Below are 22,439 nucleotides of genomic sequence, written 5' to 3'. Positions count from 1 at the left end.
ACTTGTGCACCAGAACTTTTCCCTTCTCCTGGTATGCCCCTCTGCCACATTTATAGCTGAACTGCGACTCCCATCAGCCTTCAAAAAGGGTTGCCACAATAGTCTAATGCAAGAAATAAAATATGGGTTTCTGGCACCTTAAAGGGGTGAAAAATAGCCTTTGCCAACCTAGTGTCCTTCAAATGTTTTGGAATGCAACTTCCATAATCTCCAGCCAGTATGGCCTTGTGTTGCTGAGGCTGATGGAAGTTGGATTCCAAAAGATTCAGAGGGCCTCAGGTTGGGGAAGATTGGGCTGGATGATATGCCCCAGCAGCAGTGATGTCGGGGGAACCTGGACTTTTTGCTCTGCATTCAGCTCCCGCCTGTCCCTTGCCTAAGGGTAATGGAGGAAGAGAGACATCGCTCCCAAAGCTGTCAGCAGGACTAGATGATGCAGCTTTTCATTGCCAATGTACCCAAGTGTGCCCTAGAATCTGGGATGGGGCAAAAGAATTCCTATGAACAGCATCTCCTTTGCCCTGGTTCCAGGTGGATGGATGGCCTGGAAGAGGACAAGCAGAAGACAGATATCCATTACAGGTCCCTGACAGGAGAAGGCAACTTTAACTGGCGCTTTGTGTTTACCTTGGAGTACCTGCCCATGGAACAGGTCTGCGTTCTCACCAAGAAGGTAAGTGGAAACTGAAACAGAGCATTGCTCCAATTTAGAAAAAGGGAAGTGGCCTTGGCCTCCTCAAAGCTTACCTTACCCCATAGGAGCGCCCTCAACCACCTGGACCGCCAGAACTGGTATCTTTACAATTGACATATCATGTCTGCTCTGCACTTGCAAGGAATCAATCTCTTAATGTGTGGCAACACCTATTCTTTGGAACTCTCTGTTGATGTTCAGTCATTCAGTCGTGTCCGACTCTTCGTGACCCCATGGACCAGAGCACGCTAGGCACTCCTGTCTTCCACTGCCTCCTGCAGTTTGGTCAAACTCAAGTTTGTAGCTTCGAGAACATTGTCCAACCATCTCGTCCTCTGTTGTCCCCTTCTCCTTGTGCCCTCCATCTTTCCCAACATCAGGGTCTTTTCTAGGGAGTCTTTTCTTCTCATGAGGTGGCCAAAGTACTGGAGCCTCAACTTCAGGATCTGCCCTTCCAGTGAGCACTCAGGGCTGATTTCTTTAAGGATGGATAAGTTTGATCTTTTTGCAGTCCATGGGACTCTCAAGAGTCTCATCCAGCACCATAATAAAGCTGATTTACAAGTGTTTGTGTTACCAGGCATGAAATGTAATTTATTGTCTGTAAATGTTGCCATGCTCGACCTTTTTGGATTGCAGAGCATGTAAACAAGCCAAAGTGACCTCGTGCCAATATCCCAGGTCCGACAGGGTTACCACTAGGGCTTTTGCTTTGGTCCATGTGGATCTCTGTGGGCCAATGTCTGTGGCCAGTCTGGGTGGAGCCAGATTCATTTTGTCTCTGACTGATGACCACACGAGGATGAATTGGTACCTGCCTCTCAAACACAAGGGTGAGGCGCCCAATTTGATTAAAGAGTGGGTTTTAGCTATTGAGGTAGAATTTTCCTGCAGGGTGCGCTGTTTTCAGTCAGAGGGACGGAATTTACATGCGCCCTGCTGCAGAACTTCTTCTGTCAGAAAGGGATCAAACACAGGTTGACAGCCCCGAATTCTCCTCAGGCTAACGGGATTGCCGAGAGGAAGAATTGGACATTGCAGGAGGCAGTTTCTGCAATGCTTTATGATGCCAATCTTCTGATGAAGTATTGGGCTGAAGCTTTGCGCTGTGCCAGTTTTTGTCAGAACAGGGTTTTCAATTCTGTGGTAGGGGACACGCCCTATTTTCTTTTGCACGGTAAGAAGCCCAAAGTCCACTTCTTGTGTACGTTCGGGTGTGAAGCCCATGTGCTTCTTCCCAAGTCGAAATGCAGGAAGGGTGGTCCACGGTCCCAGAAGATAATCTTTGTGGGATACGAATCAGGGTCCAAAGCTTGGTGATTCGTGTACCCAGAAGGCAATCAGACATGGGTGATGATCAGCAACAGTGCTGAGTTCTGTGAGCAACAGGGATGGAAACGCATCCATGGCAATCCTGAGGTACTTTCGGACATCCTGGAAGGTCCTGAGGATGCTGGTCAGGCAGGTGCACCACCCGCTGGTGGTGATGGTCTGGGTGGACCAGCCCCAGGTGGTGGTGCTGCGGCACCAGGTCCTGCTGGTGGCTCGGGCCAAGTTCCCAGCCATGACCAGGGTGTAGCATGTCAAGGGGCTATTCCTAAACGAGTGCCTAAGACTGCACCCACGTCTCCAGTGTTTAGGGCTGGAAGACAGGTCAAAAGCAGCAGGTCTACTCCTGACGGTGATCCAGGAACCTGGAGCAAGCGCAGCAGATCGCGCAATGGGTCTCCTGAGGCTAGTGACACACAGCCAGGTACGAGCACGTCAGGGTCAGAGGGGGTTCCCACGCCAGTGCTTTGGAGGTCCGAGAGGACCACGAAAGGGATACCACCTGACAGATACACAGCCACTAGTGTGTGGGCTTGTATGGCTCAGTGTGAGCCAGAGTGCTTTGAGGAACAATTGCCTGAGACTGAGGCCAACAGATGGTACAAAGCAATAGAGAAGGAGTTAGACTCCATGAAGGAGCTGAAGGTGTTCTCCACAGTAATGCTGCCCAAGGGTGAGTGCGCTGTGGGCAGTCTCTGGGTGTTTAGGCTTAAACCCACAACAACTGGAGAACCTCAATACAAAGCTAGGTTAGTAGCCAGAGGTTTCACACAGAGGAAAGGCTTGCATTACACCGAGGTGTATGTGCCAACCTCTAGGAGTGAATCTCTATGCTTACTGTTAGCTGTTGCTGCCCAGAGAGACTTATAGTCCTTCATTTGTGTAGCGAAGACAGAGAAGCACGTGCAAAGGTTTGCACAGGAGCTTAGTAAGCGTTTTTAAGCTCAAGGAACTAGGGCCAGCACAGGTTTACCTAGGTGTCAAGATTGACAGGACAGAAGATGGAAGTTTCTTGCTGAGTCAGGAAGGTAAGATTAAGCAGTTGCTTGAGAAGTTCAGGATGTCTGACTGTGCGAGTGTCAGAACACCCATGGGTCCTTGTTTTGTTAAGGACAGTCAGTCAGGGGAACGCTCTGAGTTTCAGAGTCCTGAGGTGTTCCAATCAGCTCTTGGAAGTCTAATCTTCCAATTAACCAATTTAAACAAATCATAAACAAATACACCTACATCCTCGCTCTGCCGGACGACTTCCCTCCATCACTTCCGCAGGTTTTCTAGTCCAATCTATTCACGCAGTTTCTTACTTTAATCTTTCTAACAATGTCATAGGGTCATTCCACTCCCACTAGTGTCTTCAAACTTCCACGGTTAAATCTTAAATAGTCAACAAATTTACTCCAATCCCTTTGAAATTTTGATTCATCCTGGTTTCGAACCTTGCCAGTCAGTTTTGCTAGTTCAGCATATTCCATCATCTTCGTCTGCCACTCCTCAATCGTTGGTACTTCCTGTAATTTCCATTTTTGGGCAAAAAGTATCCTTGCCGTGGTTGTTGCATACATAAACAGCCTTTGGTCTTTTTTTGCAATTTCTTCACCCATCAAGCCTAGCAAAAAAGCTTCCGGCTTTTTGGAGAAGGTATACTTAAACATCTTTTTCAGCTCATTATAAATCAATTCCCAAAACGATTTTGTTTTCTCGCATGTCCACCACATATGATAAAATTCACCATCATTCTTCCTACATTTTCAACATGATTTGTCACTCATCCTATACATTTTTGCCAACTTAACCGGTGTTAGATACCATCTATACATCATTTTTTGTACAGTCTCTTTCAAGGTGACACTTTTAATCTCTCTTGGAAGCCGCCCAGAGTGGCTGGGGAGGCCCAGCCAGATGGGCGGGGTAATAAATTGTTGTTGTTGATGTTGATGATGTTGATGTTGTTATTGTTAAACCGTTTTGCATGACTTTCTATGGGAAAGCGTGCCTTGGTTTTGCAATGCTTTCTACATGATGATTTTATATTCCCTGCCTAATGACCTTCCATTATACTCAATATGTGGATATTATTACATATCCACTGCTGCTCACGAACTGTGAAAATACATTTTACCTCAACAGCACCACCTTCTGAGACTACAAATGAAATGGAATAAACACAAAATGCAACATAAAGTAGTTTTCATTATATAATTTATTATAATAATAATGTAATAAATGAAGAACATACTGATGATCGACGTCAATTCCTGAAAATTAAAGAAAAACAGAACTGTTAGTCAAGATCCTCTGGAAAGGGGATCCCTATCTCAGGGGAGGGTGTTCTCCCCGCTGCATGCAACTTTCCCCTTCCTCTTACCTCTACTCTCTGGGTGGGGGTCTTGGCAGCAGCCGCAGCAGTGCAGCGAGATGTTCCTGCAAGAAAGAAGGAATCTTTCTCACAGACCAAACGCCAGGGACAGAGCTTCAGAAAAGCTCTTGCAGGAAGTCCGAGGTGGGCAAAGGGCTCTTGGGCTCTGGGAGAAGAGGAGGCTGGACCAGACGAGCCCTTGACCTGATCCTGCAGGCCCTCCTTGTGTGTTTCCTAAGGCCCCCCTCCTTACTTCTGAGGCGAGAGGCCTTCGTCTCGGCTCCATTCCCTCCCGGGATGCGGCGGCTCCCAGCCTGATCCTTTGCCTTGCTGCAAAACAAACAAACGGAGACATCAGCAGGCGCCTGGCTCCCAGCCACGCTATAATAGCCCCAGTCTGGGCCAGGAGGGTGGGGGACCTGGGAAGGGGGCATTTCCTCCTACCTGATGTTATTAGTTGGCACAAGTTCTCCTCCACCTCCATACGGGCATCTCGCCTGTGTCCCGGCCGGCTTGGCGCAGAAGCAGCAGCCAAGGTCTCCGATACTACTCTCGATGTAACTCTAATCGGGGGAAACCTTGGCTGCTGCTTCTGCGCCAAGTAGGGCCGTGAAGGGGCCATCCCCGTATGGAGATGGGGGAGTGGGGAAACCCTGTGAGGGTCAGGGGCTGGGAACCCCCGGGATGGTCTTTCATTCTTCATCCCGGGAGCCGGAGATGGAGCCTCATCCCTGGAGGCGTGGCCCTGTGGAGGAAGCAGGACATCTTAGGAGAAGGGGCTGGGACAGACCCAAAACGACTGCCCCATTTTTGATTTCGCAAGAACCCCTCCCTCCCTCCCTTCCTTCAGTCCCAGTACCTGATGTTCGCCACGTCGCTCCAGGGATTTGGCCAGAACGAAGTACCGGTGAACGTTGGGGAAAGGCTCCCTCTCTGGAAAGAAAAATGGAGGAATCAGCAAGCGCCTGGCTCCCAGCCATGCTAGCACCAGTCTGGCGCACGAGGGAGGGGGGAAGCTGAAAGATACTCGGAGTCGAGTGTGAATTTCATGCTCTTTATTCAGCTCATAGTAGTGAGGAATGTAGTTCCCCCAAAACGTTTGCTTTATATACACTATTTACACAATGGGCCCCACGTGATTGGCTAATTCAGGGATACTCCTGTATGCCAATCAGAGTGCAGATTCACTTCCACCTGGAGCTGGATTGGGTGGCTCCTGCGGACCAATCAGACTGCTGCAATCTCAATCCTATTGTTCTGGGACCAATCAGACTGCTGCAATCTCAATCCTATTGTTCTGGGACCAATCAGACTGCTGCAATCTCAATCCTATTGTTCTGGGACCAGTCAGACTGCTGCAATCTCAATCCTATTGTTCTAGGACCAATCAGCCTGCTGCAGTTTGGATCCTATTCAACTCAGTACATAACAGAAGCATTCCTAAAATATAGGACACTCAATTGGCATTGCCACTTACTTGAAGTGGGAGCCTTTCCCCCTTCGTTCTGGCCGGCCTCTCGCCTAAGGAAGAAACAGGCTCAGTTAGTCTGATTGGCTGGAGGAGTCGATTTGCCGCCCCACCCCTCGCCTGCGCCCCTGGCGGGGGCCCACCTCGCCACTCCCTAGCTACGGTTCTGCCTGTAAAGGGACCCCTGACCATTAGGTCCAGTCGCGGGACAACTCTGGGGTTGTGGCGCTCATCTTGCTTTACTGGCCGAGGGAGCCGGCGTACAGCTTCCAGGTCATGACTAAGCCGCTTCTGGCAAAACCAGATAAGCGCATGGAAACGTCGTTTACCTTCCCGACCGAGTGGTACCTATTTATCTACTTGCACTTTGATGTGGTTTCCAACTGCTAGGTTGGCAGGAGCAGGGACCGAGCACGGGAGCTCACCCCGTCACGGGGATTTGAACCACCGACCTTCTGATCAGCAAGCCCTAGGCTCTGTGGTTTAACCCACAGCGCCACCCGTGTCCCTCCATAAAAGGATAGGGAAATCTAAATCAGCCTCCCTCCTCCAGCTAGCAAGATCCCTGGGAAACACTTCTCCTGCCACGGAAGATCACAGCTTACCTCCGCTTGTTAGCTTTGGCTGCACCGCTGGGCTGCTGCTGGGGGATCTTGTTTTGGTTCAAACTACGGCCCTGCGAAGAAGGACATTTTGCTCTCTAGGGGACAGGGTCCCAAGGGGCGTCCTCAATTGTTTCCTTCTCGGGCTTCAATATTATCTCCCCCCCCCCTTCCTGTCTGCATTCCAAGCTTCCTCCCTCTGCTGACATAGGGCCCCCGGGGGGTGAAGCCCCCAAACGTCTGCAGGGACAGCCTGAGCGCTGGCGAGGGTGCCTGGCCAGTTGACCCAGGGAAGGAGGGGGACAGAACAAGCACCCCTGCCAGGCTGCCCATGCCCACGTCACCACTGGCTGCCAATGGTTGCTGCTCCTGCCTGGCCTGACCCCTGGCTTGGAAGGAGGGGGGCGAGGGGCTGGGGCGAGACGGGCCTGCAACCCCCCCTAACCACTCAGGTCAGCGCCACGACCTCCCTGCACATGTGGGGGACGGATTCCCCATGGAATTCACCTACCACCACGGTCAGGGGCGCCTCCTGGGGCCGTTGGGAAAATCTCTTGTGCCCTATGAGACAGAAAGGAAAATAAAAACAGAGGAAGAGGTTAGAAGTGGGAAATATCCAGGAATCCCAAAATCAGAGGCCCTGGCTTATGTCGCACAGGAGGATTCGGGATCCAGCCTGGACCTCAACCTTTCTCTTTTCCCTTCCTGTGTCATACTAAAGATTGTAAGCTCCTCGGGGCAGGAACCTTTTGATCAAGGATCACGTGCAGTGATGCTGCAAAGAAATAGCACAAAGAAATCTCACTAGCCTCCTGCCCCGTGCAAGCTGAAGCCCGCTAGAACAGGGGTCCCAAAACTAAGGCCCGGGGGCCGGATGCGGCCCAATTGCCTTCTCAATGTGGCCCATGGACGGCCCGGGAATCAGCATGTTTTTGCATGAATAGAGTGTGTCCTTTTATTTAAAATGCATCTCTGGGTTATTTGTGGGGCATAGGAATTCATTCATATTTTTTTTCCAAAATATACTCCAGTCCCCCACAAGGTCTGAGGGACAGTGGACCGGCCCCCTGCTGAAAAAGTTTGCTGACCCCTGCGCTAGAAGCCTTTCCCTTAAAACCAAAGGCTGTGTACACACCACCCCTTGGGGGCTCCTGCAGCATGAAAAGGGGCTAAGTCTGCAGAGCTGCATTGCTGAGAGGCAGGGACCTAGCAAGCTATCTACAGCTTTCAACAAGTCAAGCCAGGGAGCCAAGCCACATGCATCATCATCATAATTAAACTAAAAATAATTGATGATGATGATGATGATGCCACTCATCTCCTCTAGGCCTCCTACCTACAGCATCCATTGTTGATACACTTTCTCTCTCTCTCTCTCTCTCCCCCTCGTCTCTTTCTCTCCTTTCTCTCTGTCATCTGACAGGCACCCCCCTTGCAGGGCATTATAAGGCTTGCCTGAAAAGCAGCACTTTGTGACATCAGCTGGCAAACGGGGGCCAGGCTGCTGGGTTGTCAGGCAGCTGAATTAAGAAAAATAAAATCAGGGGGGTCAAAGTGTGCTGGGATGAGGCCACCATGGGTCAGGCCAGAGGGTCTCACAGATCCCATAACCCCCAACAAACTACAATTCCCAGGATCCTATAGGGGGAAGACACCTGCTTTTTAGAACAGGGAGGAGAACCTGCAACTCTCTTGCCCCAATTTCCTAGGAACCAGGAACGGGAAGCTCTAGTGCTGCTAACAGGGTGGCTTCACAGAGCAGGGTGGACAAAACATTGCTCCAAAAGTTGGGTCCCTCCCCTGGATGTACATTTCCAAAATATAAGATGAAAAACAAAATAAAACCTACATGAAGCAAGAGTGTTTTGTGTTGTGTAGGCTCCTGTTTGCTATGAGCAAATGGCTTGAGATACCTATTAGGTCCGTCAATTACCATACAGCAACACAAAAAACAGCAGCAATTTGTTGTGACAAAGGGCAGCTGGACATATAAAGGGCCCCGTTGCCTTCAGTTGCTTAGGGCTTCATCAAACTTAAATCCGGCTCTGGGTCAGACGTTCAGCTTCCAAAGAACGTTTGCAAACCAGAACACTCACTTCTGGGTTTGCGGCATTTGGGAGCCAAACATTTGAGTCGCAAGGCGTTCGAGATCCAAGGTACGACTGTATGTTCTTTTAAAGATTTTTTTTTAATGATTTCAGCATTAGTTTTTTCTGCGCTGAATGAAATTGTCTTAAATAGATGCTGTGAGCTATCTTAAGCAGTTGTGGAAAGATTTTCAGTATTTCCAACAAACCAATGGCAGTGAGTTAAGCCATCAGCAGGATCAGTCCTCAGACCAAAAGACTCTGCAATACTCCCAAATGTTTGTCTGGATAATAGTACTTGCTAGGGCTGAGCCTTCAAATCTGCTTGCATGCTGCAGTGCTAAACACATTGGCAATGAAATGTATTTTTTAATAAATTCTGTATAGGAAACCCCCCATAATGAGCCCACCCATTCCACCACCTGGAACTAAGGACCTGGGTTTTCAGATCAGAGGATATGACTTCATGTCTGGTTTTCACTTCTGCTCCTTTCCTTTTTCTGTTGAAAACAGCATCTTCTGGTGTACCAGTTCCTGATTGTGGTCCTACCCTGTGTTCCCCCCCCCCCCCCGCTTAGCACATATATTCTCAGCGGAGGAACCAGCTTCATAAGTCACGATTATAAGCCGATTTATTACAAAACTACTAAGAATTTGTTTTTAAAACAAAGATCTCTGTTTGGAGTTGGTTTTGCTCTCTGCATTTTTCTTGAAGCTGTCAGGCAGTGGAAATCATGTCCACTGCCCCCTAGAAGGTCTAAACCATTTTGGGATTCAGGAAGGGTCACCTCGATGTTGTTAAGAGATGGTTTCTAAGATCCTTGCAAGAATTTTTCCAGCTGCAGCTAACAAAGAGATGCCTCGATAGTTTCTGCAATCAGTTGTCACCTTTTTATTTTTTAAAGAGATTGATAATTCTGGCATCCCTAAAGTCTGCTGGGATCTCTTCTCTCACCCAGATTTTTTCGATGAGCTAATGAAGTTGTTGTGTAAGTTCAATTCCACCCACTTTGCCAAATCATTTTTATTAAAGTTTCCAATATAACAAATCACATTGAAACATTCCAAATTACATTCCAAATTATTTATCCAATTATCAATTTAAAAAAAAGTTCCAAATCTACCGAATTATTATTTAAATTTATGTGGGAGTTCCCAGGCTTCAAACTCCGGAGGTATTTGGTCAACTATTGTCCTTTGTTTTCTGTCCTTCAATATTTTCACAGCCTCTGATATATTCCAACAGGCAAGATAAATCAACGCAAACAATGTCTCTGTGTGGATTTAAGTCCATATTTCATCTCCATATAATTGCTTTGCCCCTAAAATACTAAAATAGTAAAGCAAAATACAATCACAGAGTCCGAGGCTCCCCCCCCCTTTTCCGTCCCGTTTCCACATACCGATACGATGATAAAGTCTTCTTTCCTTTGTTTTCCTTCTTGGCTGTTCAGTGGTTTTTTAACAAAATACTTTTTCCTCCTTTGTTTGAAGCATGCCCAAGACTTCTCACTAATTTATATTTTAAAGCATTGGGGATCATGCACAATCGGGGTGGCCTCCGGAAGGTCCTCCCCCCACGGGAGCTATCCGCCCTTTGCCCCCCCCCCGCTCCTTCCCACCGGGGTCGGAGCAGGTTTACGGGGCATCTGCGGGCGAGGCAGTCCTTCCCACACTCCTGGGAAGGTTTTGGGAGGCTGCTTACTCCCATCACAGCCTTGGAAAACCCCGTGGGGGTCGGGAGAGATGGTATTAGTCAGCCATTTCCCGTCATGCATGACCGGAACTCCCCAATTCCACCCACTTTGAAGACTTCGGCAGGTATCCCATCAGGTCCACAGGCTTTGTTGTTTTTCATTTGGTTAATAGCTGTACATAACTCACCCAGATTTGGAGATACTGCAAGCTCATCTCTAATTTGTTTTTGCAGAATTTGTGAGGGGACCTCAGCAGCTATGGGGAAGTTACAGTCAGGGGCGTCTTGCCCATAGAGGCAAGTGGCGTGGGGCACCAGGGCGCCAGGTTCTGGAGGGCACCAGGGAAGAGGCAGAGGCTGGACGCGGCGCCTCCCGGCATCAGCTCGCCCACCTTGCTGAAGCAGCGCTGTGCCCGGAGGAACCTCTGCCTCTTCCCCGCCGGAGGAGCTGCCCTCCAGCCACTGTCCGCCTCCTCCAGCCCCCAAGCTGCCGGCAGTGCCGTAAAAAGGTCAACAACTCTGGAAACGGAAGGGGGCGCTAGAGGGATCTTTGCACCACAGTGCTGGATATACTTAAGAAGGCCCTGGTTACAGTTAAGGAGATGCTGGTAATGTTATTTGCAGCGCAGTGCAATAGCTTCTTTAGCTTTTAGAAATGTGGTACCATCTGTTGAGTGTAGGGGGCATATGCCATGATTTATTGGCCCACAGATGGTCTTTGTGGCTTTAAAGAAATTCTGTGCATCATGAGTGTCGGCTAAGTGCTGGATTTCTTGAGCTTTTTTCATCCACCAGGTGTTTTTTAGTTCTCTGGTTCTTCTTTGAACCTCAGCCTTAGTGTTGGCATAGGTTTTCGTCTTAGTGGCACAGTTTCTGTCTCTTTGCCAGATCTGAAAGACCTTCCCTTTCTTGTCAATCATGCATTCAATCTCACTGTCATTCTCATCAAACCAGTCCTGGTGTTTCGGTTTGGTATCCAATAGTTTGTTCACAGGTTGCAATAATGGATATTTTTAGCTTGGTCCAGTGTTCCTCAATGTTATCAGGGAATTCTGAAAGCAGATGGTCCTTAAGAGTCGTTTGGAAGCAATTCCACTTAATGGGATCTTGAAGGGCTTGAGTGTTCATTTTGCGCCTTGGTTTCCTTCCCTGAAGCCTACGTTGAGGTATAATCCTGATAGCCATTGTAGAGTGTATTAGTCGGTGATCTGTCCAGCAGTCATCGGCACTCATCATAGCTCTGGTAAGGAGCACATCACAGCGATATTAGCAGAGACAATAAGGGGTTTGACTGAGGTGCCTCCAATATGTTTTTAATTTTTTTTGTTGAAAGAGTGTGCTGGTAATAACATTGTGCGCTGCACATATCGTCAAAAGTAAGATTCCATTCTGGTTGCTGTTTGCCAATTCCTTCTTTCCCAATATTCCCAGACCACAGGTTGAAATCTCGCACATTGTGGCGGCAGCAGCAGCAGCAGCAGCAGCAGCATGGGCCTTAGTTAATTTTTCACACTGCACATTTCCCCCTTGTTGCTTCATCTTGAAACAATTCTCTCTCCATTTCATCAGTTGACTTAAATACTATTATTATTATTATTATTATTATATTATTATTATTTATTTGGCATGTCACTTGTGAATTTTGAGAGAGTCATCCCAGCACAACACACAGCAGTCGTTTTTGTTGCAAGCAAACTAAAACTTTGCTTCATCACCAGGAATATGATCCATGTTCCTGGTCAGTTTAATGCATAGCTGTCAACCTTTCCCTCCCCCCCCCTTTTCCTATTCCGAACAAGGGAATTTCCCACAAAAAAGGGAAGGTTGACAGCTATGGTTTAATTTTCTAAATTTCTGTGAAAATAGAGGGAACAATGTGCTTCCTCCAGTGAATAACCCTGGAGCGATTGGCTCTAGCCAATAAACTTGAAAAGAATACTCCAAGTTGGTGCTGCCACCTAGTGTCAGGCAAGTGCTTTACCACACTCCTTTCTCTGGAAAACACTCTTTCATGCTGTTACACTGTCAGAAAGTGCTTCCTGATGTTTAGTCAAGATCTCCTTTCTTGTCACTTGAAGCCATGGTTTGAGACCTACCCTCCAGAGTCAGCGAAAACAAGCCTGTTCCCTCTTCCATGTGACAGTCCTTTAGATATTTGAACATGGCTATCATATCTCCTCTTGACCAGGCTACGCATGCCCAGTTCCCTCAACCGTTCCTCATGAGGCTTGGTTTCCAGACCCCTGATCATCTTGCTTGCCCTCCTCTGTGCTCCTGCCCCACAGCCTCGGCATCAGCTCCCAGGTGTGGTGGAGCTGGTCCTGACTTGAGCAGGTCTGCCTTGACGCCTATCATGCGTCTCCCATTTCAACAGCCATTCTTCTACCCTGTCTGCAGCAACATTTCTGGAGCCTTGACGAGACCATGCAGAAAGTGCCCCCCAAGCTCATCATCCAGATCTGGGACAATGACAAGTTCTCAGCTGATGACTTTATAGGTAAAAAGAATCCTGAACCTGGGGGGCAAGACAAGGCTTTTCACCCCATGTCCTATTTCAGGGTGGGGAAACTTCCTCAGCCTGAAGGCACATTGCCTTCTGGGCAGCCTTCCAGGGGTGACATGCGAGTGGCAGGCAGGGCCAGAGCAACTGTGGGCAAAGCCATAGCTTTGGACTTTGCCTTGTACAGTCAGTGAGGTTCTCTGTGCACATGCACGCTGTCCTCCTCCAGAGCTGCAAGAAGCATTAACAGACCCTAGTTGCATTTAGTCAGGTATCATGGACTGGTGGACGCAGTGGGAGGAACCAGCTGAGGGAACCTCTAAGGGAAGATGGCTCAGAGCCCAGGGAGGGGTGGTGGGACAGTGATGGGTGGTCAGAGGGAGATGAGGGAGGAGAATGGAGGAGCAGGTGTCAGAAGCTGGAGAGGTAACAGGGCTTAGTGAGCTGGAGGGAGTCTATGGCAGAGAGAAGTCTAGAATCAGAGGCAGAAGCTGAAGCAGGGGAGGAGGGAGGCCAAGAGGCAGAGAAGTCAGGTTGCTGAAGAAGCAAGGGGGTCTCTCCCTTCTGCTGAGATAAGTTCTCCTCCCGCCTGGTCTCCCAGAAGCAGAAGACACATGAAAAGGGTGGAGGGGAGGTTGGCTGCATGCAGGCACAGTCTCTAAATGCTTGAGAAGAGCCTTGGAGAGGAGGGTACTCAGATGACCAGGGGGCACAGATGGACATGGGAACTGAACCATGGGGCAAGACCTACCAGGGGTGAGCTGCTGTGCTCATTAGGCTTGATACTCCACCAGTCTGTGCAGATCACATTGTGATTTATTGTTGGCTTGCTCCTCACACCATGGAGGGTGCAAGGTGTGGCCTGGGGAGTGTGGCTGTGGCTGTGGCCTGTGGCCAGGATGTGGCCTGAAGAGAGTCCAGGTGGGGGCTTGCATTTCCCCCCAGGCCTGAGGTTCCCCTTCTTTCCGCTGCCTTCAAACATGCCATCTGTCCCTGCCCTTCACAAAGCATAGAAACAGCACCCGGTTCCACTTGCAGGAATCCTGGAACTGAACCTGAACAGCATGCCTCGACCCGCCAAGCGTCCCCGTGACTGCACCGTGAAGATGCTGCTGGAGGACACAGGGGCCACCACCTCCACCTCTTTTTTCCATCGCCGGCAAACAGAAACCCGTCTCCCTGTTCAGGCAGAGGGACATGAGGGGATGGTGGCCCTGCATCATCTTTGAGAAAGACAAGCTCGCGTTGTCGGTCCGTAAGGCATCATAGGCCAGATCTACCACACCTCTGCATGTTGGGACTTGGGTCTGGGGGGCTAAGAATGGCAAGTAGAACAGGGGGTGTGGAGGAGTTCACTTCATCACCTCCTAAGCCAGCCCTTCAGATGTTTTGGACTGTGGAAAACAGCCATGTTGGCTGGGGCTGATGGGCGGAACCTCTGGAGGGTAGCTCAGCTCTGCCTGTCTTGCTCTGGGCCTTCTCTAACTCCTTCCCAGCTCTGCTGTAGCAAACGGTTTTCCAAATGTACCATTGGTCCCATTCTCCACCTTTCCTTCCCCTCCAAGTATTCAAGGCTGGGCATGCCTTGAACAGGACTAACAAGAGATGCCAAATTAAGATGGTGGCACTATAGACACACCGTTCTATGCAATTGCTGGAAGAGAAGATACCCCAATGATCAGAAGTACCACCCACATATATTGAAAAATATACATACATGGGTATTCAGTTGAGTTACACTAGTGTAATGACTTTCAGCTTGTGCAATGTTTAACACTCTGTTCCCTGCCCCTCCCCACCATCATCTACTGTAAATCTGATCCACAGGTTTCTCCAGCCAGTGGGAGTGGGGAGAAAGTAGAGGTACACTTTGCAATTTTGAGTCATTGCTCTTTTCTGTTGAATACCACCCTGGAAGCCCCTCTGCCCTATGCATCCTCTCTCATTCTCTTAGGGCAAGGTGGAGATGACCTTGGAGCTGCTGACAGAAAAGGAGGCTGAAGAGCGGCCAGCTGGGAAAGGAAGAGAGGAGCCCAACATGAACCCAGTTCTGAAGCCACCAGAGTAAGACTGCAGTGCCTGGGTGCCCCCTGCTGCACGAACTACTGGGGAGGTGGAAATGGGGAAAGGGATGTCATTGTGTCAAGAAGGAAGCCTTTGCCAATCTAGTACCTTGCAGGTGTTTGGGGCTATAGCTCCCATCAGCTGTGTGCTTGGCTGGGGCTGATGAGAACTGCAGTCAAAAACATCTGGAGAGCACCAGGTTGGCAAAGGCTGTGGCAGAGTATGTTTCCAAAGATTTGGTGGCTGGGAGGCTTCTGTATGAGAGCAACACCAATTAAGCCACCTTCGCCCAGTTTGGCTACCACAGCCTGCTCTGAGCACTGTGCCCTCTGGCGCTTTCCCTGCCCATGCCTGCCTGGCATCTGTGGGCCCTGAGGACCCTTCCTAGCTGTACTGGTACCACGCTAAGCAGCACTGAGCACCTAGGTGCATCCACCCTTTGACTTTTCCACAAGAGAGATGTTACTTTGTTCTGGATACTGCTTGGTATCTCGTTTTTATATGCAAACATACAGAAACTACATGGTATAGTTTTTATGTTTGCATTGTTTTTACACATAGAACTGTTTATAACTGTTTTGTGTCCTTGACTTTAAAATTGTTATTTTATTCAAGCTGGCACCCCTGCTGGGGGCACCCCCTGCCTAGAAACCCTAGAGAGCTGCTGCCAGTCGGCATTGAAGCTGAACAATTGCAGGGAACCTTTGGCCTTCCAGGTGTTGCTGAAGTACAACTCCCACACCCTGGCAAACATGGCTAATGGGCAGGTATTATGGGGTTGTAGTTCAGTAGTTCAGCAACTCTGGAGGCCCAGAGGTCCTGATGTATACCATATAGAGCTAGGTGGGCCAACAGTCTAACTCAGTGTACACCAGCCCCATGTTCCTAAGCCAGGAAGATGGAAACAGCTGCTGTAGACAACATCTGATTAACTTTTCTTGCCCCGTGACCAGGAGGCCGGAGACCTCTTTCCGTGGTTTACTGCCCGCTGAAGAGCATCCACTTTGTGTTGTGGCAGAAGAGCAAATGGAAGATCTTCATTTTTCTTTGCTGCGTGCTGGTGATTCTGCTGTTCGCAGCCTTCATCTACGCAGTCCTGTGAGTCTGCTCAGGAAGAGCAAAGGGGACCAGGCAGCTTGGGCTTTTGGGACTCGTACAGCTCAGCCACATACCTTGCTAGATCTTACCAGCTCTGCCCCCCTTGGTGCAGCATCAACCCAGGCTAGACCGTCTGGGAGTGGGATTGCTATAGTTCACCAGGCTTCATTTGCCTCAGAGGGAAACCTCTCTGCCTTAGAGCAGGACTACAGGGCCTGCATCTCATGCTTGGGCTTAGAGACACATTAGAGGTGGTGGGTGTACCAGCACCACCAACATCCTCCCTGACCAAACTGGCTGAGGTAGTCTTGAGCAGGGTGCTGATGGAATCCCAGATGATAATTCTGGGTGACATCAACTTTCACGCCAAGGGCCATTAGGTCATTGGTTCAGGATTTCATGGCCTCCATGGCAACCATGCACAAAGGACTACCCTTGACTTGGTCTTTGCCCCAAAAGGGATGAAAAGTGGTCTAGGATGGGTATGTCTTCCATCATTATCGTTGGACATGTCCTGATGAAGGTTGACTCATAGCAGCTATCCCTCTCTGCAATTAAGATGTTTCACCTCTGAGAGCTATGGATTCTGGTGGATTCCTGAATGCTCTGGGCACTTTCTGGTGGACAGAGCAGGTGATCCTGTTGAGGCTGTGTCTCACTCTGGCATGAAGAGAACTATTGACATGATCACTCCTGAGTACCTCTTTGGCACTCTGTGGAACCTGCAGTGTCCCCGGTATTCTATGGAGTTGTGTGCAATGAAAACAGGCTAGATGATGGCTATAGTGCTGGTGGCATAGATCTTGTTCCAGGGGCTAGCAAGGAGTGATTAAAGTGCATAATCACACCATGTGGAATCAAGGGCTGCTCCTCTGTGTCCTCAAGTAATTGTCCAGGAAAGCTTCTCCAGCTTGTCTGAAACCTGGTCTCATCTGCCGGTAGGAATGGGCCTCTGGAGGCAATGAAAGCCAGCTGTGGTTCATTGTTTTGAGAATACAGTTGCTTGACGCTCCAACATTTCCTGAGGAATTTGGGACATCAGCCTCCCCACATCCTGCCCCACCCCACCTTACCTTGGCCACCTGTCCTCTCCCCCCACCGCCAACTGCGGTCTGTGGCAGCAGGCAAAGGCCAGGGGTGGCAGAAGCAGAAGCTGCAGCATGCCAGAAGCGCATCATCAGCATGCTTCTGGAAAAGACAGTGGCCTGGGCCACAGGTGGAGGCCATGGTGCTGTGCCCAAAATGGGACAAATGGGATTACTTTCAGAAGCCAAGGTGGCTTCTGTAAATCCATGATATTCCAGTAAAATTGGGGCAGTTGGGTGGTATGCTATCATCTGTTTTTCCCTCTTCAGGGCTACCTGGCAATGAAGATAGTCAATCCGATGGGAGGGAGACGCTCCATAATATACCAAATGCTTCCAAAGAAGAAGGAAACTTTGAGAGGCCACCTGAAGAAGCTCCTGAACACTGCCTCCAGTTGCCGAGACACCACTCCATCTCCCAGTCAGTTTCCCCACCTTCCCAAAACCTAATACCTCCAAGGAAACACCCACTACTCTCAAACCACAACCACTCCCACAAAACCACCTAAAGCTCCCAAGAAACCGCCCAAAGCTCCCAAGAAGCCAGTCCCAAGAAACCACCCAAAACTCCCAGAAACCACCCAAGCTCCCATGAAATCACCTCCAGTCCCAAGAAAACACCCAAAGCTCCCATGAAATCACCTCCAGCTCCCAAGAAACCACCCAAAGCTCCCACGAAATCACCTCCAGCTCCCAAGAAACCACCCAAACCAAAAACCCCCAAAACTCCCAAGAAACCACCCAAAGCTCCCATGAAACCACCCAAAGCTCCCATGAAATCACCTCCAGCTCCCAAGAAACCACCCAAAACTCCCAAGAAACCACCCCAAAGCTCCCATGAACCACCCAAAACTCCCAAGAAACCAACTCTAGCTCCCAAGAAACCACCCAAAACTCCCAAGAACCAACTCCAGCTCCCAAGAAACCAACTCTAGCTCCCAAGAAACCCACCAAAACTCCCAAGAATCCAACTCCCGCTCCCAAGAAACCACCCAAACTCCCAAGAAACCAACTCCAGCTCCCAAGAAACCACCCAAAGCTCCCATGAAATCATCTCCAGTTCCCAAGAAACCACCCAAAACTCCCAAGAACCACCCCAAAGCTCTTAAGAAGCAACCATCCACTCCCAAGAAGCCACCACTGATTCGCAAGAAAAGACACCCTGGTAGTTAGCTGCAGAAGCAAATTATTTCTCCAAATGCTGTTGCTTATAACAGAGGACCACTCTGTTCATGCTCCATCTTGCCTCCAATATCTTGCAAAAATGGAGCATAGCTGCTTCTAAATCATAAGCCTACAACAGACAATCCTCACCTAATCTTTGCCTTCCTACCATTGTGAAGGCCTTCTGATCCCAACCACAAATTTACAGCAGCATCACTGAATAAAACTAGCTTGGGCTGGGGGAGCAGGGGTACAGCACCACTGCAGAAAGACTATCCAAAACAGATTTATGTTGAATTCCTGCCCACCCACCATCATATATTTTAGCATATTTCAGTCTCACAGACCATAATATTCCCATTAAAAAATAAATAAAAAGTTAAGCCCTAAGTCTCGTTGGTTCTAGAAGTGGGATTGTTGGTATTTGCTGAGCAATCCTGTGGGGTGTGCAACTGGCTTGGACGGGGCTGCACTCTCCCTAAAGGATCAGGCAAGCAGCTGGGGGGGGGGGGAAGCTCGTTGGCTTGGCACTCTGGGTTGGAGCAACATCTTCAGCCATGTCTTACTAAAGCGAAGGCATGCCTTGCCTCAGTTGATATAGGATAGGGTTAGATTACTGCAATGAGCTTCACGTGGAGTAACCCTTGAAGACAGTTCAGAAACTTTATTTGCTGGTATATGTGGGAGCTAAAGGCTTGTGGACACCAAGCATTTGGCTCACACGGCACCTGTTTGCCCCAGTTACGTTGCTTACCTCTTTGCTTCTGATCCCAGTTGAAGGTGTTGTCACTGACATTTAAACCTTAGTTTGGGACCAGGTGATCTGAAGGGTCCTCTGCACTCATAAAAACCTGCCTGAGACATCCTCCTGCCTGAGGTGAAAGTCCATACATGCCTCATTCCAGTAGCTGACTTTTCCTTCCATATTGGTGTCCTCCACAGCACTGGAGGGCAGGCAGCTATTGTTTGTTTGTTGTTTAATAATCCACCTTTCCTCTCAGGAGCTCAAGGCATCATATTTCGCTCTCCCTCTCCCTGTATTATCCTCACAACAACCCTGTGACGTAGGTTGGGCTGAGAGATGGTAGGTGACTGGCCCAACATTGGGCTTCATGGCTGGGCGGAGATTTGGACCCTGGTCTCCCAGGCCCTATGCCAACACCCGATCCAAACACCACCACACTCACGGACCGCATCTGTGTGTCTCAAGAGACAATGGAGTGTGCCTCCAGGGATGAGTTCAAACCACTGCATTAGCAGCACCAATGTCACCTCCCCAAGGTGCAGGATCCTCCTCTCAGCCTCACTGATGGGCGCCAAAGAAGAGCAGATGTTTGGCACCAGCTTGGCTGCAGGAGCTGCTTAAAGGCGGCGTACGAGGCACCATCCAACTGACTTAGGGACTCCGGATTTGTGTAGGGTTTACTCCTGAGCCTTTTCTTCTCCCAAAGATTTAGGATCAGAGTTTTCCTTCTCCTAGATTCCCAGGTTGACGAGTCCTACCTGCTCCTCACTGCTCGTCAGATTGAATGCACAAGACAGGTAGGTGACACTTATGTTGCAAATTCCATGTAAATATGTTTCAGTATCTGAGACTGAGCAATATTTACCAGACTGGCTCTGAGGCAGATGTAATAATTTATTATTTATACCCTGCCCAATCTGGCTGGATTTCCCCAGCCACTCTGGGCAAGCTTCTTTATGGGCTTCTGTTTCAGCAAACGTTTACCTGCTGCTGTTATATTTAAGGTTACGCTGAGTGCTGTTTAAAATATTGTTTAAAATAATTTGGAATGTTGCACCATCTGTGCACAAGACAACAAAGAGCAGTCCTGACAGGCTCCTGCCCCAAAGGAGACACAATCTAAAATAGACACAGGGAAACAACTGAAGAGAGAAACTGGAGGCATTGTAGGTAGGTATACAAATGTGAGCTTTCAATGTGGAGTTCTCCGTTTGAGAGAGAGGCAGATTCCCCTCCCCCTTTTGAAGGAAAGACGTCCCATTTTGAGGTTTTTTTTTGTTTTTGCAATAAGCAGACTGTATCAAACTTCCAGGACAGGTAGAAGCCCCTGAACAGCCTGTGGGATTTCAGTCAGTCCAACACATGTTCATTCCATGTGGTGCCACTGGTGGAGGCTGAGGGCTATGGAGTTGCCCTGTTGGGAACTCCGCCACCCTCACAAATGTGGGGAATGGCAAGCTAGGAGGGGCTTGCTTTGCAGCAACCCCTGAATCAGGACTGAAGACATCTAGCCACCCCCCATGTTGGTTGAGGGCTAATGGAAGCTGGAGTCAAGGAACACCTGGAGAGCCAGTGGCTGCACCTTCCCTGTCATAACTCAACAAGCCTCTTATCAGCTCCAACTGATATGGCAGCTTAGACAGACCTGGACACTCTGGTTACCTCCCCTTTAGGACTACAGTGCACTGTAGGTAGAACTACCTAGAAAGTACAGCTGGTTCAGAATAGGCTAGTATATTTATTAATTGGACTGAGCAGTTCAATCTTACACCAGTACCTCATCAGCCACACTGGATGCCAGGTTGCTTCCAGGGCTGGCTTAATGTCCTTAACAGGATACATGTTACCCAGAATATCCATTCTCCTGCATACACTTACCAAAGCATAATATCCTCCTCAAAGGTCTTGTTCCATGTGCCAACACTCTAGTGAAGTGAGGTGCATGGTCCCTCGCGAAGAGATCAGCACTTCAGCTACAGAACAGCCTCACATCTGGAATCTTCTTTGCTCTTTTCGGCACCAGATGGACCTTTCGGCACCTTTATCCACCCAAGCCTTGTAAACAACTTACACTTGAAAATAAAACAGATCTGTGCTCTTTTAACATTAAACTTCTGCTTTTTTAATAGTCCAAGCTGCTAACTAGTTTATTTTTCCCTCCACTGGAAAATGAAGTTTATACAAGTTGCCTGCATTTTTAATTACTGGGCTTTTTGTATTTTAACATCTCAGTCTTCATTCTGTGAGCTGTTTGGAGATCCCAACTGTAATAGAGAACTAAATTAAGCCACCCATGCATACAGCAGCAAAGAGACGTTCAGCATCTGTTTATTGTCAAGACACAAAACAAGTACAGAGAAAAAGGCAGACGAGCATACAATCGTTTACCAGATCAGGCAAAAAGGGGGGGGGGGGGTCTTTGAAAGAAGCAATGCTTTCTGGCTACAGTATTGCTTCATCACTATTTCAAACAGCCTTCACCAAGCAGGTGTTCAGTAGATCTTTGAGCCTAGATCTACTATCAGCTCCAGCCATGCTGTTTGAAGCTGATGAGAGTTGTCAGCCAAAATATCCAAAGGGCACCATGTTGGCAAAGGCTGATGTAGAAAACTTAGCTTCAGAAAGAGGAAGGGTCCTCCTGCAGCCATTAACTCAGGCAGCAGCCCCACAGCCAGATGCTGACCCCTGCTGAAGCACAGCATTTGGGTGCCAGTGAAAGTGAGGCTCCCACATTCAAAACAAGACACTGCAGTGGGTTTTTTCCTTTAGCAAGGAAGGTACTGGCGTCCCTCATGTAATGCTTTGCTTGATGCTCTAGAACCAACATGAAAAGCCCACCACCCAGGACCAAAATACAGAAAGGCGCTTGGCATTGTTCTGGAGGATCACGTGCTGCCCCAATTCTGCCTCATACCAAGACTGACCATCAGTCTGTCTAGGCCAGGAAGGGGGAGAAAGTAGATCTCTGGCCGGTTTGGCAAGCGTTTGCTTCTCAATCCTTTAGCAATGGCAACAAATGCAAAAGGCTGCTTCACTACAAATTAGGCCACTGAATTCAAGAACACTAGGAGTTTGAGGGTCACAAGGCCCAGAAGCTCACTATTGTTACTGAAGTCAAATTACTGCACTGTGCAGTGAACAAAAGGCACCCTGTTCATACAAGTGCACCCAGCTCTTAAAGCCACTATTCTTCCACTTAGTGCAGGTGGTGAATCTTGGGGGAGTTCAAATAAAACAAAATAGATCCTGGAAGCTTGAGGTCTGCCCACCCAATGAAGTGCCTCTCCAAAGCCTTAAAGCAGCATTTTGTTTGAAAAAAACTGGAGGTGCCAGGAAATGATCCAAGGCTTCCTGCATGCAAAGCATGTGATCTACCTGGGGTGCCATACATCCAGGTCTTCCTGGACATTACCAGGATTTCAAAGATGGAATTAATGTCGGGGGGGGGGGGTTCCTAAAGGTGGTGCTTTGTCCTGCTGGATCTTAGGTAAGTCAATTGAAAAATCTCTGGGTTTTTTGTTTTAAAAAAGGTCAACTTTTGGGGTGTCCTG

The 22,439-nt window shown here is 48.8% G+C and overlaps 1 protein-coding gene across 1 annotated transcript in view; it reads left to right on the top strand.

The window, feature by feature from the left end:
• Positions 1-17,429, top strand: part of FER1L5 (fer-1 like family member 5) — a 170,249-nt gene extending 152,820 nt beyond the window's left edge. The window contains 8 exon segments of the mRNA XM_033156713.1: positions 532-673; positions 12,630-12,729; positions 13,771-13,862; positions 13,864-13,983; positions 14,687-14,796; positions 15,750-15,776; positions 15,778-15,898; positions 17,250-17,429. Coding sequence (XP_033012604.1) covers positions 532-673; positions 12,630-12,729; positions 13,771-13,862; positions 13,864-13,983; positions 14,687-14,796; positions 15,750-15,776; positions 15,778-15,898; positions 17,250-17,429 — 892 coding nt within the window.
• The last annotated feature ends 5,010 nt before the right edge of the window (positions 17,430-22,439 follow it).

Source organism: Lacerta agilis, chromosome 8, assembly GCF_009819535.1.
Source record: "Lacerta agilis isolate rLacAgi1 chromosome 8, rLacAgi1.pri, whole genome shotgun sequence".
NCBI classification, from domain to species: domain Eukaryota; kingdom Metazoa; phylum Chordata; class Lepidosauria; order Squamata; family Lacertidae; genus Lacerta; species Lacerta agilis.
Note: the sequence above shows the minus strand (reverse complement) of the source record. Positions and strands in the feature narration are given on the sequence as shown.